Source organism: Eublepharis macularius, chromosome 11 (genome assembly GCF_028583425.1).
Source record: "Eublepharis macularius isolate TG4126 chromosome 11, MPM_Emac_v1.0, whole genome shotgun sequence".
NCBI classification, from domain to species: Eukaryota; Metazoa; Chordata; class Lepidosauria; order Squamata; family Eublepharidae; genus Eublepharis; species Eublepharis macularius.
In genome coordinates, this window is record NC_072800.1 from 1,140,660 (window position 1) to 1,158,873 (window position 18,214).

General features: G+C 51.3%; 1 protein-coding gene across 3 annotated transcripts in view; it reads left to right on the forward strand.

Annotated features, from left to right (window-relative positions):
• The window catches only part of USO1 (USO1 vesicle transport factor), a 92,400-nt gene that overhangs the window by 32,651 nt on the left and 41,535 nt on the right, over positions 1-18,214 (forward strand). For all 3 annotated transcript variants that reach the window (XM_054991380.1, XM_054991378.1, XM_054991379.1), the window contains exons 5-13: positions 3,731-3,831; positions 4,208-4,310; positions 4,595-4,650; positions 6,263-6,383; positions 10,286-10,464; positions 10,584-10,724; positions 11,756-11,844; positions 15,086-15,240; positions 17,931-18,142. In XM_054991380.1, the coding sequence (XP_054847355.1) occupies positions 3,731-3,831; positions 4,208-4,310; positions 4,595-4,650; positions 6,263-6,383; positions 10,286-10,464; positions 10,584-10,724; positions 11,756-11,844; positions 15,086-15,240; positions 17,931-18,142 (1,157 nt within the window). The remainder of the gene's footprint in view (positions 1-3,730; positions 3,832-4,207; positions 4,311-4,594; positions 4,651-6,262; positions 6,384-10,285; positions 10,465-10,583; positions 10,725-11,755; positions 11,845-15,085; positions 15,241-17,930; positions 18,143-18,214) is intronic.

The window sequence follows — 18,214 nt, forward strand, 5'->3', positions numbered from 1 at the left end:
GACCCATGGCCATCTTGGCCAAACAATAGGGCAGCCTTCTAGCGGAACCAGGACTGGAGGTGGGGAGACGTATGTGCTGGAGCTCCAGCAATCTCTACAAGAGGCCCAGGGGTAGGACCAACAACATCTCGCTAAGGCCTGAGATTGACAAAAATAGGACCGTGACAGGCAGTCCAAACCTTGGGAGCTGGTTGAAGGAGATCAGATACTGGTTAGAGCACATGTGCTCAGACAAAAGGGTGAAGCTCCCTGGGTGGATCCCTTCTTGGTGGTGGGATGCCATGGAACCAATGTCTGTTGGGTAGGGATGGGGCGCCCCAGAGCCTATACAAAGCTGCTACTCATAAACCTCTTGAAGGGCTGGTGGGGAGCAGATACTGTTCTGAGGACAGGGAAGGGCCAAAAAGTCAGATATACCAGAAGACCTGCCTTGCAGCCCTTCAAAGCCCAGAGCTCCTGTGTCTGTTGAGGAGGCACCAGAACCTGTTTTTACCTTGCCCAGATCAAACAACAGTAGCGGGACACCCCATTGAAACTGAATTGGGGGAGGCAGTAAGAAAGCAGTTGCAGCTTTTGCTATGCAAGTCCTGGAAACCTCTGCTGGAGGCGTTGGATGCTGGAATCATTGAGCCTCCTGTTATCACTTGTTCTATGACAGGACCCCATTGTGTACCAGTACTCAGACTGAACAGATCTCTGCGGCTGTATCTGGTGTTCAAGGGTGTCAGCAAGATCTCCCACACTGATGCCTGTCCAATGCAGCGGATGCCCCAGCTCTTGCAATGCTGGGGGGATCCTGCTAATTAATGACCCTGGGTGTGATCAAGGACTACTGGCATGTCCCCCTTCGAGCCCAAGACAGACAGAAGAGAGCCTGGGGCTTGTATCACAGTCTGTGACTGTGCCCTTTAGGCAACACGAGCAGCGCCCACGTTTCTGCACTGTTAGATTGGGTGTTCAGACCCCGCAGTAGCACTATGCTGCAGCCTGCACAGATGATATTATCTGTGGCTGGCCCTGGACTGAAAGGCTCTGGCATCTGGAGACTGTGTTCGCGTGAATAGCAGGCGCTACATCTTAACCTCTGGAAATGTGTATTAGCCCAAGGGTCCCTACAATACCTGGGCCATATAGCAGGTAGCAGGGAGGGTGCAGCCAGTCCACAGCAAGAGTGAAAGGCCTTGCAATAACAGCCAAGTCCTAGAACAAAAGAACAAGCCTGACAGTTATTAGGTCTAGTGGTGTATTATAGCTGGTTTGTCCCCAGTTTTGCCACAGAGACATCCCCTTTGTCAGAAGTCCTGCAGAAGGGGTCTGTGAACCAGTGCCCCGGGGGCCCTGCCATCAAAGAGAGCTGGACCAGGTGGTGTGAATCCTCTCTAACCTACACACACACACTCCAGTCCTTGAGGGTCTAGATTTCTTGAACCTTTTATAGTCTACAGTGATGCTTCTGAAGTGGGCCTTGGGGTGATGGTAGCCCAAGAGCAACTGGGAGGGGGTATCCGCTCACCTGTTTGAGTTGCAGGTTATTCTGAAGAGAACAGACATATTTGGTGCTAGAAAAAGGGACACTTGTGATAAAACGGGCTGTGACATCATTGCACTACTGTCTGTTCGCCCTCGTAACAGACCGTGCAGCACTGAAATGGATGTAAGATCAAGGCCAGCACAATGAGAGAGTACAGTGCTGGGTGTCGCACTGCAACCGCACTCCTTCAAGATAATGCGTAGGGCCAGGCGTCTGTGCTCTAACGCGGACTTTCTATCACAAAAAGTGACCGCACGCACAGCGGAGGGCAGGGCACTAGCACTACTTTAGGGAAGGAGTGTGTGATGGGCCCGGCAGCCTGGCCGGCTCAGTGAGCACCATGCGGCCTATCTGGGATCCAGACAGCCTGCCTGGCAGCCCCTGCAGCCGAGCTGTCTCTGCAGATGCCCCCCGGCTTCTCCAGGCTCCCAGTGGCCCTCCTGGAGGTAAGCACAGGGGGGCCAGAAGGGCAATGGGGCAGGACCAGGGCTGTGCATCAGGGGATTTAAACATGACATGCGCACTAAGCGGGGGGAAGGAAGCCCTTTGTGCTTGACCTAAACAGGGATGGGTAAGGCTGAACTCCTGGGAAGAAGTGTGTGTGTGGAAAGTACTGTCAAGTCACAGCTGACTTACGGTGGACCCCCCCCCCCCCGGTGGGGTTTTCAAGGCTAGGGAATAACAGAGGTGGTTTGCCATTGCCGGCCTCTGCTGTCCTGGTGTTTGTTGGAGGTCCCCCATCCAATTAGTAATCAAGGCCAGCCCTGCTTAGCGTCTGAGATCTGATGAGATCAGGCCCCCCTGGGCTATCCGGGTCAGGGCCCTGGGACAAAGCAGCAATCAGCAACCAAGATGACAAAGTAGAGGCTGCCCCCAAGGGCAAGAGGGAGGACAGTGGCAGAGGCAGGAGCTGATTGACTGAAGCTCCAAAGAAGAAGCCCTGAAAGGGGGGGGGGCTGGAGGGGGTCCCTAGGAACGCCAGGGAGGCAAAGGACCTCTAATGTTGGGCGAGGGAGTCGGGAAGGGCCATCATCCCGCTGAAGGGACGACCAGGGAGGGGTCCATGAAGACCTGACTCAGGAGCCTGGTGGGTGGTACACGCAGCACTGTAACACCGCTGATGAGGGATACATGTGGGGGCGGCCAAGGGAAAAACCATAGGTGTCCTCCCCTGGTTGTACAGGTGAGGGGTCACAGCTGAGGCCTGGGAATGCAGAACAGTATCTTACATTTATTTAAAACCTTTGTTAGTCACCTTTCTACCTTGCAGGAACTCAAGGCAGCTTACAGTATAAATAAAATCTTAAAATGAATAAAACAAAGTTTAAAAACACAAATTAGAAGTGCCAGTAAATATTAAATAAAATTAATTAAAAGCAGTCATAAATAAATTTGTCTTCAGCTACCTCCTGAAGATCGGCAGTGAGGGGGCCAGGTGTGCCCCCCTTGTGATGCTGTGCCGTAATTGTGGGGCTGCCACTGGAAAGCTCCTCTGCCACGTGCACCACCAAGTGAGCCCCTGTAGCTGATGGGACAGGCACGGAGGGCTCTTTCCGTTACCTTAATGCCCAGGCAGTCACATGGGAGAAGATGGTCCTTCAGGTAGCCTGGTCCCCAAATATGTAGGGCCTTAAAGGCTAAAACGAACACCTTGAATTGTGCGTGGGAGCGGATTAGTGGCCGGTATAATTGCTGTAAAATTAGGATCACGTGCTTCTGAGAGCTGGCCCCAACCAGCAGTCTAGCCAAATAGAGTTCTGCGCTAGCGGCACTTCCTGAGCCCTCTTCCAGGGTCGCCCCAAGTGGAGTGCATCGCAGCAGTCCAGTCTAGATGTAGCTAAGACACAGATCGCTGCAGCTAGACCTGACTGAGCCAGGAAGGGGTGCAGCTGGCGCAGCAGCCGAAGCTGGGGGAAAGCACTCTGCACCACACAGCTGCCCGGTCTTTCCGGGGTGACTGCTGCGCCGAGCAGCACCCCCAAGCTGCAAACCTGGCTTTTCAAGGGAAGTATAACTCCCTCCAAGACCGGAACGTTCTCCTGAAGGCATGATGTCTGCGTTTAGCTTCAGTAGCCTTGTAGAAAGGGTGTATTTAAACTTAAATTCCACTATACTTTATTTGATGCAAATTGCCATTGACAAAAAACATTAACATTGCTTCAAGGCTGAATTGAAATGATGGTTTTTTTTACTGTACAGATGAAAATTCACAGAAGCAAACAGAAGACCTTGGAAGTCAATTTACAGAAATTTTCATTAAGCAGCAAGAAAATGTCACTCTTCTGCTGACTTATTTAGAAGTGAGTATTTCCTAGGCTCAGAACGGGCAAGTGCCTGGGAGACTCACGAGCTGTGTGTTGGCAGGGGAAGGCGGCAGTTGCTCTGTATGTCCTTCTTTTATACCCAGTCAAATGAGGACCCGAAGTGGCTTACAACGTTCTCCCCGCCTGCACTTTAGCCTGGGAGTGGGACTGGCTCAAGGCCACCCAGCAGGCTTCAGTGGCCGAGTGGGGATTCAGGCCGGGGGTTGCCCAGATCCTGATCCAGTGATCTGACCACACAGCTCGATGTGATCAGTCCAGCTCTAATTCTGTTGTGTAGGACTGGTTCTGAACAGTGTTGGTAGTAAAATACGGCAGCTCTTTAGAGCTAATGGGACGCCTTGTATGTTCACAGGAGTTTGATTTCCACGTCCGGTGGCCTGGAGTGAAGCTTCTCACAGTGCTGCTGAAGCAGCAGGGTCCCCAAGTGCAGCAGATCATACTGGTCAGCCCTATGGGTAAGCGGGGTTGCCGGGAACGGGGGCATAGGGATAGAAGGTGATACCCGTCGCTCTTGTACCTCCTCTGGATGTCAGCATCCAGCTCAAGAGTTGCTGTCGCAACAGACTTGCCAAGGGATCCTTGCCCTTCTCATTTAGAAACTGGGCAAAAGGGCTCCTTCCGCCTGAGATTCGAGTGCTGCCGCCAGCGAGGCAGTTCCGGGCCGGAGGGCCAGTGGCCTGGCTCTGTGTCAGGCGGCTTCCTAGGCCTAATGGATCTTCTGCACGGCTTTCTCTTTCAGGTGTCTCAAGGCTGATGGACCTGCTAGCAGATTCTAGAGAGGTGATACGGAACGACGTAAGTAGAGAACGGGGAATTGTCAAGCTTTAAAGACAGCTGCTTGTCTTTTCCCCATGAAGCAACTTGCCAGCGGCAGAAGAAAACACACCTCCCTCCCAAGTCACGCAAGCTGCTCCAGGTGCCTGGGGGCAGCCCTTCTGTTGAGCTCCTTCAGCAGCCTGTGTCCTTTGCCAGGAGCCGAAGGCAGTGTGTACACCGGTCAGACTGGAGACTGCGTTTCCCAGAAGTGGGAAAAGGCAAAGGGCATTGAAACCATATGCTTTTGTTTTGTTTTATTTAGAAGAGTTTTACCTTGCCTTTTTGCCTTCATGGGGTCCCCAGTGCAGCTAACAAATTAAAACATACAAGTTAAAATCTTATTTGAAAAGCGATTAAAACCATCACATAAATACATCATTAAAACAATTTAAAACTGGAACTTAAATACAAGAGATAACAACACTTAAAACATTGAGGAGGGAGGAGAGATCACTGAGGAATTGCCAAGTAAAACGGAAGTCTTCACTGGCTAGTGGAAGACAGCAACAGAAGGGTAATAAATGAGACAGCGTAAAAGAAAAAGCAGAGGTACGGAGCACATGCACAACTAAGCAGTTGTTCCAGAAGTCCTTGAAGATCGTGAGTGGAGAAATGGTCCTTGGTATAGAGAGACGGTGCCTGGTTCCCAAGGGTGCCTGAATCAAAATTGCTGAGTGAAACAGCATGTTTTATAGTGTAGGTCCTGCAGACTCTTGGGGTTTTGAATTTGGGCTGGAAAAATCTGGGTTTGGGTAGAGCTACAGGGAGGGGGGCTGGCTTCGGGGGGGGGGATTTGTTAAGCAAAACATGGACAAAGGATAAGTATGGGAGAGGGCTGGACTGGGATCGTGAATGCCCTGTTCTCTTGGCTACTACTCAGGCTACCTGCTTCCATTCTGGGTGCGTTTGGTTAATTTGGCTTTCGCGGAGGGGAGTGCAGCAGTTGCAGGCACCCTAGAGAGGACCCTTGACAAGGCTGCCTTGACTCCCTCCAGGGCCTGGGGGGCCTTCCTTATTTCCCCTGTTATGTGTGGCTGTTCCTAACCTTTTAAGGAAGGGGAGTGTCGTCTGGAACGGAGACGGGTGTGTGCCGGTGGCCCTTGTCCGGCGCATCAGGGCAGAGTGCTCCAGAGGCCTCCTGGGTGACAGATGCCTGTGTGTACGTGGGGGGGGGGCAACAGTGCGAAGCACCTGCAGTGGGCCGTGTGGGTTTCGAAGTATGCGCCTGCTGTTTGGTCTGTGTCTGCCCCTGAGCCACTGCCAAAGCATTATATGCAGTATATTTACAGGTTTGCTTTTAAGTGTATTCTAGTCTCTTTAGTACCATGTAGCAGATAAACATGAGAAAGATTCACTGTAACAAAGTTAAGGAATTTACCAAATGTAACTATCAACGAATCGTTTTTATATATCGTGTTATATATCTTAATAAAAAGGAAACGTTCTTCTTTTCAGAGGGCTTTCGAGAGGGTCCGCAACAAATCCATGCCCTCCCTGTGGTCTGCCCAGTGCCGATGGGCCATGTCCTCTTTTAAGGAAAGGCGTCCTGTAGGGAAGTCTGGTTGGTCATGTTTGTGTTTTTCTTCCACAGGGTGTCTTGTTACTCCAACAGCTGACAAAAAGCAACGCAGCCATCCAGAAAATAGTTGCTTTTGAAAATGCGTTTGAGAGACTGTTGGATATCATAACAGATGAAGGAAACAGTGATGGAGGTACCGCCTTGGAAAGCGCGCGCTGTTTTTGAAGCGTAAAATGGGGAACGTGAGCCGGTGCAGGTTTAGATACGGGTTCAGCGGTGGTTTTGGTTAACCGCATTTACCATTGCTGTCAGCCTAACAATTCATGGGTGGTGCCAAGGCCTGGCCGGGAGGTTCTGTCCTCAGGACTGAAAGGCAGCAAGAAGCACGAGGCCTGCTCCTGTTGCTGCTGCTGCTGCCTGCTTAGCCGTGCTGTTAAAACAGGGCTGAGGCTGCTGAAGTCGGCACTGGCCCTGGAGATGACCAAAATGTGGGAGAGACCTTTAGGCCTGAGCATGAGAGCTTTCGGGGGAGACTCTGCACCAGCTCTCAACACTCGTGGTTTCTTTTTGCTAGGAAATTAGGTCTCCTTCCCCGCCCCCCCCCCCCCCGTGGTCTCCCCGGAAAAGCTTTCCCCGCATGACCTCTCCAGCCTCGTAAAGCTGCTTCTGGGTGTGTTGCTAATGAAGAACTGAACTCTGGACACGGGGGACGGTGCGCAGCTTTTAAAAAGCGTCCGCTTTTCTCCCTTTGAGACAGATCGCTTCTGTCAGTGAGCAGCAGACCAGTGGAAAAGGAGGGAGCGCAAATTCATCAACATTCAGATTTTACTTGAACAACTGAAATTAAGGGTGTGCAGTGATGATGATAATAATAATAATAACAACATTCAATTTATATACCACCCTTTAGGAAGACTTAATGCCCACTCAGAGCAGTTTACAAAGTATGCCATTATTATCCCCACAACGACAAACACCCTGTGAGGTGGGTGGGGCTGAGAGAGCTCTGAGAGAGCTGTGACTGGCCCAAGGTCACCCAGCTGGCTTCAAGCGAGGAGTGGGCTCTCTTAGAAGGGGAGGGGGAACTGACAGAGCCTGCCGGAGGCAAAGAGGAAATTAACAAACCCTCTGAGCAGGGATCTCCCTGGCTCTGCAGAGAAGGGAAATTAACAAAGCCTTCCTGTCTCTAAAGCTCAGCTTCCCGGCTAACATTGCGACTCGCTCCACGTGCTCCTCTTCGTGTGATTCGTCTCTTGTAGCTTAGCTCTTAGTTACTATGAGAGGAAAACTCGCCCTGAGAGAAAAACCTTGTATAGAAGGTTCCCAATCAATGCTGCCACTGCTGCAGCAGGGAGAAGAGAAATGCGTTGAGAAAGGCAGCTCCTCCCGCTTGTGCATGACCAGTTCAAGGTGGGACCCTGGTGGGGAGACTGCCGATACCGAAAAGCTAGCTCTAGAAGTTTTTGGAATCCAGCTGTGTGCAGGCACAGTGTTAGGCATAAGACCACAAAGAAAGAAGCGGTGTGGCATGCGAGTGCCCGACGCTCTGAAGCCACACCAGAGACCTGTCGCCTCTCCAAGCCAACAGTTCAAGCACTCAGATCACACTGAACGCTGTAGAGGAGGACAGAGAAATGAGTAACCAGCCAACTTCTGGAGTGCCACTGAGCAGTTTCCCTAGCCGTAACATGTGAGAATCATAAGCACAGTTTGCTAAGCCATGTTGTGCTTCCTTATCTTCCATGGCAACAGATCTCAGCTAGCAGCGTGCATAACAAAAAACTAGCTGAAAATACACACAGAAATCGCTGGTTTGGCTCATTAAAGCGGCTTCCAGGACGGTGGAACAGACTCGGGAAATGAGGGTGTCATGCTGCCCCCTCCCACACTTCCCTGACAACAGGAACCCCTCTTTGGTGGCGGGAGGTCCACGGCAACACTTTGAGCCGTCTCAGGAAGCGGAGCTGCCCAGTAGTCCATGAGGAGCTCCTGGTGACCTTGGTGGAGTGACTCTCTTTCTGCACTGAAATGGTATCCTTAATAGCCCACCCCTCAAAATATGAGTACTGTCTTGACTTTGAATGGTTTTTAATGATTTCTTGACCCATATATAATGGTGGATCCCTTCTTTAGTATCGATTGTCTCTCATTTGATATTCCTTCTATTTGGGTTGACAATCCAATCTGATCTCCAAATCATCAGGAGCTCCGGACTGTGTACAGGTCACTTTGAGCTTCTTTCCCAGTCTGCAGGGGGTACGGGTGGCCACCAGCAGCCTGACTGCTCTGTGCCACGTCAGCAGGCGGGTGCCCGTGAGAGAGAGGGATGCAGCACATCACTTGTGTTGCCATCCTCTTTACAGGGAAGCTCAGTGCCCGGGGGGGGGGGGGGGCTGCGCTCAGTGATCAGGACACCGTGGCACACAAGAGGGACCCCCCCCCCACAGCGTGTGCCCGAGGCCAGTCTTTGGTCTCTGGGTGGTCCTGCAAATTGACCATTTTGCCAAGTTGAACTACACATGGGCAGGTCACCCGACCTTGGGGGACATGGTTGGCATGCCTTTTTCTGTGCCTTCCCTTCTCTTTACCTTGGTACTTTGTGGTTTGTGCTTTTAACTCTTTCCTTCCACAGGGACAAGATATTCTTATGCCCTGGCATTGCATTTCTGCCTAATATGGTGCCATGTTTCCATTAAAATCAGATCCTTTTCATCCCTACATTTCCCCCTTCTGCAAATGCAATTTCCACAACAAATAAAACTCGCTGAGCGAAAGAAGTGGGAGCCTTTTGATCTGCTTGAAGGTGGGGGGGGGTCCACCTACTGGCGTTCTGCAGGCTGTGTCCACCTGTAGGCCACCTTCTGCTTTCCTCAGCCATTGCGTGCTTGATGCCTCCTTGGCTGGCTGGTGCTGCGTTTGCTCTTTAGCCAGAACCCCATCTCAAAAGAGGTCAGCCGGCTAGTCAACAGCTGTCAGCATGATGCGCAGAGACCCTGAAGAAGGGAAGGCAGGTTGCTTTCCTGTAACTGTTGTCTGTTGAGTGGTGGGTTGCTTGTACAATTACGCTTACCCTGCAACAGATGCCTTTAAATGACTGTGGCATACGCATACATTTTGGAAGGGACTGGGCAAGAAGGCAGGGCTCCATCCCTTTGGGCATGCTCAGTCTGAGAGATGGTTCTGAGAGGAGGAGCTCTCCATGCCTAATGGCTAGCCTGAGAAGTCTCTGAATGGCTGCTGTGCGCAGGCGCAGAACCCATCAGTGTGGGTGCCCCTCTGAAGAGCAACCTGTTTTTCCCTGCGGAGGGAAAAGCTACCCTGGGCGGCAGCAGCAGCAGAGCCTGGAATACATTCATAATGACGTGGTGAAAGGTCTGGAGGAATGCCTTCCTTGTCTCTTTTCCATGCGACTGAGCTCTGTTGTATGCTGGCTACCCATCGACTTGGGTTTCACTGCTGCATTTTTCCGGTGACTTTGAGCCAGAGTGTGGTGTAGTGGTTAAGAGCGTGGGACTCTGGAGAACCCAGGATTGATTCCCCAGCTGGGTGACCTCGGGTCAGTCACAGCTTCTCGGAGCTCTCTCAGCCCCACCCAACTCACAGGGGATAATAGTAACATACTTTGTAAACCGCTCTGAGTGGGAAATCATCCTGAAGGGCGGTACATAAATCAGATGTTGTTGTTGTTATAAGTATCAGGAACTTAACTGTTGGAATGAACATCTAGCTAAGCTTTCCTCACCTTTGTGTGGTAATACTGTACACAGGGGTTACATCCTCTCACATGCTTAGAGTATAATCCTGTAACAGGAGAGATCTGTAAGGATTTTCATTCTGCCCTGTTTGTACCTAGTCAAATAATTCTTTACCTGTTCTGATTGCCAGGCCACATTCTGTGCTCTGAACGATACTTTAAGAGATGTGCTTCAGGAAACCGGCTGTTGAATGTGTTATCCTAAGCTAGACTGTAAAGCAGTTTGGAGTCTAGTTCCTCATTTTTTTAAAAATTTTCTGAGCCTTTAATTCGTTCGACGTGTGCCTTGTGCTGATAGCATCACTGTGTGTGTGGCTGTTCTCATGAACTTTCTTTTCCAGGCATAGTTGTGGAGGATTGCCTTCTTCTATTACAAAACCTGTTGAAGAACAACAACTCGAATCAAAATTTCTTCAAGGAAGGTTCCTATATTCAGCGGATGAAGCCGTGGTTTGAAGTTGGGGACGACAACGCTGGGTGGTCAGCACAGAAAGTGACTAACCTGCACCTGATGCTTCAGGTGAGTGCTGCCGCCGTGCGAGTGCGCGCTTTGAACTTGGCGCTGTTCTGTTGCAAGCTCCGATCGGTGCCTTCTCGGCGTCCGTATGTGATACTTGTCTCCATTCCTTTTCTTTCTAGCTGGTCCGGGTGCTGGTGTCCCCCACAAACCCTCCCGGTGCTACCAGCAGTTGCCAGAAAGCCATGTTTCTTTGTGGGTTGCTTCAGCAGCTTTGTACCATCTTGATGGCCACTGGTGTTCCTGCTGATATTCTTACTGAGGTAGGGTGGCCGAGGGAAATCTTTTTCTGCAGTAGGCCTTAGTGCACAGTGAACTGGCACGAGAATAGCTGCAGCGGTGTCACACCGGAGAAAGGGTGCAGGTCGGGAGAGGCACTCTGTGCTCCGTCCAGGAGGGAGGTATGTGTGCGCAAGGTTGTTGTTATCAGGCAGAAGGAAGCTGTTCTGGATGTCGGGTTGCCATGCTTGCAGACATGCCTTTTAACTGTTTTGAAACAGAAGTTGACTCTTTTTTTTCTTTTTTTAAATAATACTTTAAAATGGTGAGCCACACAATGGCATTCTCCAGTTCACCTTTTTAAATAATGTGTCTCCATGTACTTTAACTAGATGCAGGTTTCGGTGTCAACAGAAAGGACACTTGTTCAGGTTGTTTTGTTTCATAAACGGGACGGAACTTTGTTGAATGTACGCTGAGAAGTCCATTGGAATTCCGTGTTTGTTCCCTGTACTCCTTCTGTGTTTCCAAGCTGACCTTGTGACATTGGTTCATACAGTGCAAACCACCGCTCCGGATACTGCTGCAGATGAACGTGGACACAGACTTGATTGGAAGTCGACTCGTTCATTTACTTCATTTATACCCCGCGTCTCTCCCTAAGGGGAATCCAAAGCAGCAGGCATCGTTTTCCTCTCCTCCATTTTAAAAACGTGGTGTTTGAGGCCATCCACATGTGGTTCATTCACAGGGGCTGACACTGGGTAATGGACATATATCTGCACCTGCCCGTAAGATTGTCATTATACCTGTGCTGGACACACTCACTGCCTGTGCATTTAAGAGAGTGCGGAACTTGGGGGGTTTGGTATTGCCTGTGCCGTGTCACTCTTTGTTGTTGATCGCTTTGTTTATTGTCTTGAAATAAATTTGCTCAGAAAGAGATCTGCATTAAGAACTCCCTTTTTGTTTCTGTGTAAAGCTTCACACGGCTGCAGAAGCGGAACTGTGGCCAGTTCATCCCACTCATTCTAACGCTGATGCTTTGCTCTGATATTTTTGTTTCATTGTCCAGACCATTAACACTGTGTCAGAGGTCATTCGCGGGTGCCAAATGAACCAGGACTATTTCGCTTCAGTAAATGCACCATCAAATCCACCAAGGTACAGCAGTTGTTTCCATTTCTTCATTTGTATAATTCTTTTATTCCCTGCTTTTCTCTCCAGTCCAGACCCCAAGCTGCTGTCAGTGCCATCCCTCCCTTCCCCACTTTATCAACCCTGTGAGGTCGGTAAGGCTCAGAAAGGAAGAGCCTGGCTCCAGGCTCGCCCAGTGGGAAACTGAACACGTGAACACACCAGGGTCTCTTATCCCGAATCAGGCCCTCGGGGTCATTCTTGTCTACTCAGGCTGAGGCTTTCACATCCCCTGCCCCGTGATCCTTGGACCTGGAGGTGCTGGTGCTGGACAGATGCTCTGCTATTGAGCCACAGCTCCTCCCCAACCCATGGTCCCCCAATCCTAGTCCAATATTCTGCATTGTATATAAGAAACTGAATAGGAGCCATTAATGTGACTTCATGAAGGTAGCGTATCTCAGCTGCCAGCACCCGGTGATGCCACCTCAGTCTTAGTCTGTTTGTCCATGTATTCTGCTATTTACTCTAAGGGTCTTCATTGTTTAGAAGCAGGGCTTTTTTTTTAGCAGGAACGCAGTGGAACCCGGTGGCCCCACCCCCTGATGTCCAGACAGAGGGGAGTTTAGATTGCCCTCCATGCCGAGCGGTGTGGAGGGCAATCTCAACTCCCCTCTGTCTGGAGATCAGGGGGCGGGGCCACTGGCCATGTGATCATTTTCGCCAAGGGTGATTTAAACTTTAAAAAACTCCCCCCTTGTTCCAGCTGACCCAAAGTGACATCATTGTGCAGTCCTGAGTTCCACCACCACTTTTCCCAGAAAAAAAGCCCTGTTTAGAAGCATCTGAATGTGCAGTGAAAAAACAGATTGGGAGGATAAGCCAAGTATTCAAGATGTGTAAAGATGTTCTTTAGTCAAATCTGTAAAAGAATACATAGCAGAAGCCCTTCTACAGCTGATTCCACAGCAAAAACAAACCTGCCTGTTGTATTCAGTCTTGGAGGTGAGGTCAGTGGAGACCAGGGGTGTGCAGCCATTTATTGCTGACCCAACACATTTCTGATTTTTTTTTTTTTGGTTTCCAATCAGCAATATCCTATCCTTTAAAATGCATTCCTGATATCAGAGGAGGAGTTTTGTGTCCCACTGAGAGGGTGTACTACTTGTTTTCCTCCTTCCTTGGGAAAGAGGGAGGGCATCGGGGGGGTGGGGGGGAGACGGGTCTCCTGGCCAGTCTGATCCCATTGAGGAGAGGGTGCAGGAGAGCTGCCCTGGGCCAGAGGCAGGGCGGGGAGTGGGCGAGGAAGGCCAGGAAGGAGCTGGCCAGCGGAGCCTGCTGGGGCGGGGCGGGGGTGGGAGAGAAGCCTTGGAATTTGCCATTTCTGACCTGGCCTCACAGCCCTTCCTTCACCACGGTTGTGCCTAACACTCACCCCAGCTGCAGGCTAGTCTGATTTAGTTTGATTATTTATTATTACCTAGCTAATTTTTTCTCCTTTTTCTTTCCTTTTTAGGGGGGAGGTGCTTTAGTTGGGGAGGGGGACATTTGTGTTCTTGGAGGGGGAATTGTCAGATGGTGGTTTATTAACTGCAGCTGTCAAACTGTTTTTGGTGTTGTGGGGGAAGTTGAATCTTTCATCTTGGGGGGGGTAGTATTTTTGCCCTTTTTATTTTCTTAACTGTTCGGCCTGGTTACCCTGGTTTTACTTTTGCTTGTTTTTTCTATTGTTAGTCATAATAATAATTTGATTTTTCAATAATTGGGTTCAATAAAAGGGGGGATGAGTCTGGAGAGTTCCCAATGGGGAGGGGCCCAGGGAAGACTAAGCCGAAGAGTGGTTGGGGTGGGGGGGGAAGGCTTCTCCCCCCTCCCCAGAGGCCCAGCAGCCCCCCCCCCCCGTCTCCTGGCTGTGTTGAAGCCGCCTCGGGAGGGCCTCTCTTCAGGGGCTCTTGCTGCTGTGGCCCCTGCTGAGGCCGGCGCTGGCACTGGTCGGGCAGCTGCTGCACAAGCCGTCTTTGGAGTGAGCTCTGGGGCAAGACCCCCCGGGCGTGAGGAGGCTGTCGCAGGAGGTGCAAGCGGAGGCTGGGGGTGCCGCTGCCCTTCCTCTGTTCCCTGGGCAGGTCAGCATCCTTCAGAGGACCAGCAAGAGGACTTGGAGGAAGAAACCGAGAAGGTGCTGCCATCTCTGCTGCTTCTTCCTCCAGCATCTCTTTCTGCCGCTGCTGCCCCGTCTCCACAGCCCCTACGGAGGAGGCTGGCATGGCCACAGCCGCCACTCAACATGGGTGTGCAGCGCACTCTGTTGGTGCCTGGAAGCGTTGCCAGAAGGCAGAGGATTCCTCTGTGGCCCAGTGCCAGCGACGAATGGCAAGGGTCAGTCATGGGAGGGACCTTTGTCCTCTCAGCACGGACAGGCTCCGAACCCACCTGAGGAGCTCCTTCCGGGGAAGAGAGTCGCAGCTGCCAGCCAGCAAAGTGGGGAGCCAGTCAAGTCCCCCTTCCGGCTCTTTGCCTTCCAGGTCTCTGCCAGTAGGCAAGGGGTGCTTGGCGCTGGCCCGCCGAGGGGCGCAGAGGGCCCCTTGGCTCGTGGGCAAGATGTTTGCTGTGGGCAGCCGGTCGCTGTCCTGCCTCAGTGGGCTTTCCCTGGGATGCAGTCCCTGCTCCCGCGAGGCAGAGCAGGCCGGGGGGCTCCCCCTGTCTTGTGCTGCCAGGGAGCGGGTGAAGTTGCCACTGCGCACAAGCTCACGGTGGCAGCACGTGTCCTTCTCACTGACTGCCCACGGCCGGCAACCTTGAGGAGGCTGTGGGTGGGCAGTTTATTTAGAAGATTTCTGTGCTTCCTTTTCACCTAGACGGGGTCCTCAAGGCAGTGGACATTAAAACAGCATTTAAAATAAAGTATATCTAAAATGAACAATAAAAACATGTGAATGTGCATAAAAACACAGTAAGGGAGGAGAGCCAAAGGAACAAAAAAGTCTTCACCCTTCGGTAGAAGATAACAATAGAGGGAGAGAGACGGATCTCCCTGAGGCCAAAGCCAAGAAGGCCCCGTCTCAGGTTGCCACCCACCTAGCCTCGGGTGGTGGGGCACCAAAAGCGGGGACTCCAGTCATGACTGGCGAGGAGGTGGGGAGGCCCTCACTGTGTACTGAGAGTGGGTGCTTTCTTTAGCTGATACCAATGTTTTTTTGCCTCCAGTTCTGTGAATAAAGCATTTGTCTTTTTAAAATGAGCCGATTGCCTTTCCTTTACCTTCTGCCAGGCCTGCAATTGTTGTGCTGCTGATGTCCATGGTCAACGAGAGGCAGCCTTTCGTGCTGCGCTGCGCCGTGCTGTACTGTTTCCAGTGCTTCCTGTACAAGAACCAGAAGGGGCAAGGAGAAATCGTGTCTACGCTTCTACCTTCCACCATTGATGGTACAGAATACGCACCGTCTCTGTGGCTTTTTGGTGGGACGATTGGGGCCCTAACAAACCAGGTTTGGGTTGTATACACACCTAAGCAGACACACATCTCTGTTGAGCCTGTGTGTGTGAAAGGTGAATGTTTTTGTATGCTCAAGCATCTCAAGACAACGATTTTCACTTCAGTAGTCGATGGATCATGCTGTAGAATAGCACACAGCAAGAAGTGTGACATGGAAAAAATCCTCAGTCTGACAATTGGGCATAAGGGCTCCAAGTAGAATATTCATTTTTGACCTTCTTAACAATGAGCTGAGGATAAATTTTATCTGTGGGAAACTGAGGGGGTTTTATTAGGTGAGGCCCATGCTCTTCTTTCTCTTTGTTCCCTGTGAGGGAGAGTGACTGGCCAAGGCCCCCCAGGAGGTGTGATGGCAGGGTGGGGCTCGAGCCGGGGGCTCCAGCGCTCTGGCCACGACACCCTCTGGGAGGGACCCTCTCACTCCACGGTGCCAAATTTGAAGCCTTCCCCCATCTTCCTTCAGGAGCTGCCCTCTCTGGCTTAAGTGGTTTTCCTGTTGGCTGGAGGAAGGCTTCTTGGAGTAGGGATGGCTCCACAGCATTGCCTCTTTTCCCTCGTGGGCTTTTCGGCGTGAGCAATTTGTTCCAGATTTTCTGAGAGGAGCTGGTCTGCTGGCCTCAGAACCGCACTGAGCACAGGGCTGCTGCACATCTTCCGCCAGCTCTGCATTTTTCCAGTTGCTACATCAGTTTATTTTCTTGCAGATGTGCCGTGAATCTCAGGGTTGCTGAGTGGGGGTGCTGCCGTCAGCAGTGTCACCGTGCCAGCCCCCCCTTTTTTTCAGTTGTTGTGCGGGAGAGAGCCTCAGTCTGCTGCGCGGAGAAGGGCCAGGCGTGCCTGAGAACGGCCGAGTTGCTGCTGTGGAGAAAGGCCCTCCGTTCCGAGGCTCACCCCAGCACATTTGCATGCTGGAGTTGTAAAAGTTTGCTTGCAGACAAAGAGCAGGCAGATGCGGAGGAGACACGTCCACCTAGCCAGCGGCTTAGCAGGCCAGGAACGACGACGTGGGCCTCTGCGGCAGTCCCTGCCGGAATTTAAAGAGATAAATACCTCCCCAGACCCATAAAATAGCAAACTCCTACCAAAACATTCACATAGTAAAAGGAGGGTAGATAGCTAAATATGTGTATGTTGTTAAAATATATACAACAACAAAGGCTTGTCTGTGCAGGGGGGAGATTTTTCCTTCATTCCGAGGGGGGAATGGGGTGGGGGCGCCTCGGGAGAGCCAAGGCGCAGGTGCTGCAAAGGAGGGGGGGCTGAGGGGCCAGAGGCAGGGGCACAAAAAGGGGAAAACGATAAAGAGAGGTAGGCAGAGGAAGCAAGATGCCAGTTGCTGCCAGGGCACAGGAGGAGGGACGCTCTCACCTGGTGCCGCCTTCGATTGCTCTCATGCCACCTTTTTAAAAAATTCCTGCTTGAAAATTGGTCACTGCAAGGGATAAAAGTTCCTTATTACTGAGGCGGGTAATGTTAAATATTAAAAGTGTGGAAATGTAAAACTTCACAAAATTTTAAAGCCATGGTGGGGAATGTTTTCCCACCCCCACCCCCCAAATGGCAGAAATATTAGGGGGAAATGTAAAAATATGCAGTACTTTACTTCTTATCAAGCCTGAGTTTTTTTACTGTGTTAAGAACATAAGATGCGTCACTTGATAATTTAGCATAAGCATTTATTTATTTACATACTTAAATAAAGCACTTCTCCTGCATTACAGGACTCAAAGCAGCTAACCAACTTTAAAACCACAATCCAAAATTCAAATGTATTGAGATATCATCAGCTAATAATTACAGTAAACTCCCAGCAAGCTCCAGCCCCTTCCTAACATCGCTCAGATCTCCAAGGTGAACAATCACAAGGCAGTTGGTCTTGTGGGAAGTTCTCCCAACTCCCCATTATGCCCATCAAGCCAAAGACCAGTGGAACAGGGGCGGGGCAGGGCGGGGGGGGAGGGGCCTCTCAGTTCCAGCCAGGTGGGGGCTTGGGAGAGAACGGCAGTGCGGAGCACCGAGGAGGCTCGGCCGCTGGCCTTGGCCCTCTGCTGTGGCTGCAAGCAAAGCACCTTGGGAGGAGGCTTGGGAGAGGGACCCCTCCCCTAAAACGGGGGAAGAGTGCAGTTCTGCCGTGCGAACTGAGCAGGCCGAGGAGGAGAAGCAGGCCCCTCTTTTCCCAGGGGGCAGGAAGTGGAGTGGGAGCACCTGGGACTTTACAGGCCAGGTGGCCACTGTTAACCTCTCCAAGTGTGGCATGTTTGTGGAAATCCACATATTACTGACTCGTTTTCAGCAAGCCAGATTAGAAATATATCCAGTACTTGAGAGAGAGTTGCCCGCTGCTGCACCTTCTGCCATCCTTTACATAGCTTAATTTTTGCCGCCTGAGAGGTAGAAAAAATGAAGTTAGACAGCAAATTTTGTAGTGAACAAAAGTGCGTATTATTTAGACAACCTGATAGAGTCACAGCAGGATAGAAGGCTGTTTGGACATCAGGTTTCTGATGTGTGTGGCGCTGCTAGAGGAATATGAAATGCATTTCTGGGCATTTTCCGAAGCTTTTTTGCAAATGCAGTCGAACATTTCAGTGCCCCTAAAACGGTGTGCCTCCTGTTACAGCTACTGGGAATTCAGTCTCGGCTGGCCAGCTGCTGTGCGGGGGTCTCTTCTCCACGGACTCCCTTTCGAACTGGTGCGCAGCTGTAGCGCTGGCCCATGCTCTGCAAGAAAACGCCCCCCTGAAAGAGCAGCTGCTCCGGGTGCAGCTGGCCACCAGTCTCGGGAACCCGCCCGTGTCCTTGCTGCAGCAGTGCACCAACATCTTGTCTCAGGTACTGCCTCTCTGTCTGTCTTCTCTTTCTCACAAACGGGTTCTGTCAAGCTAAGGAAACATTCTTGACCTG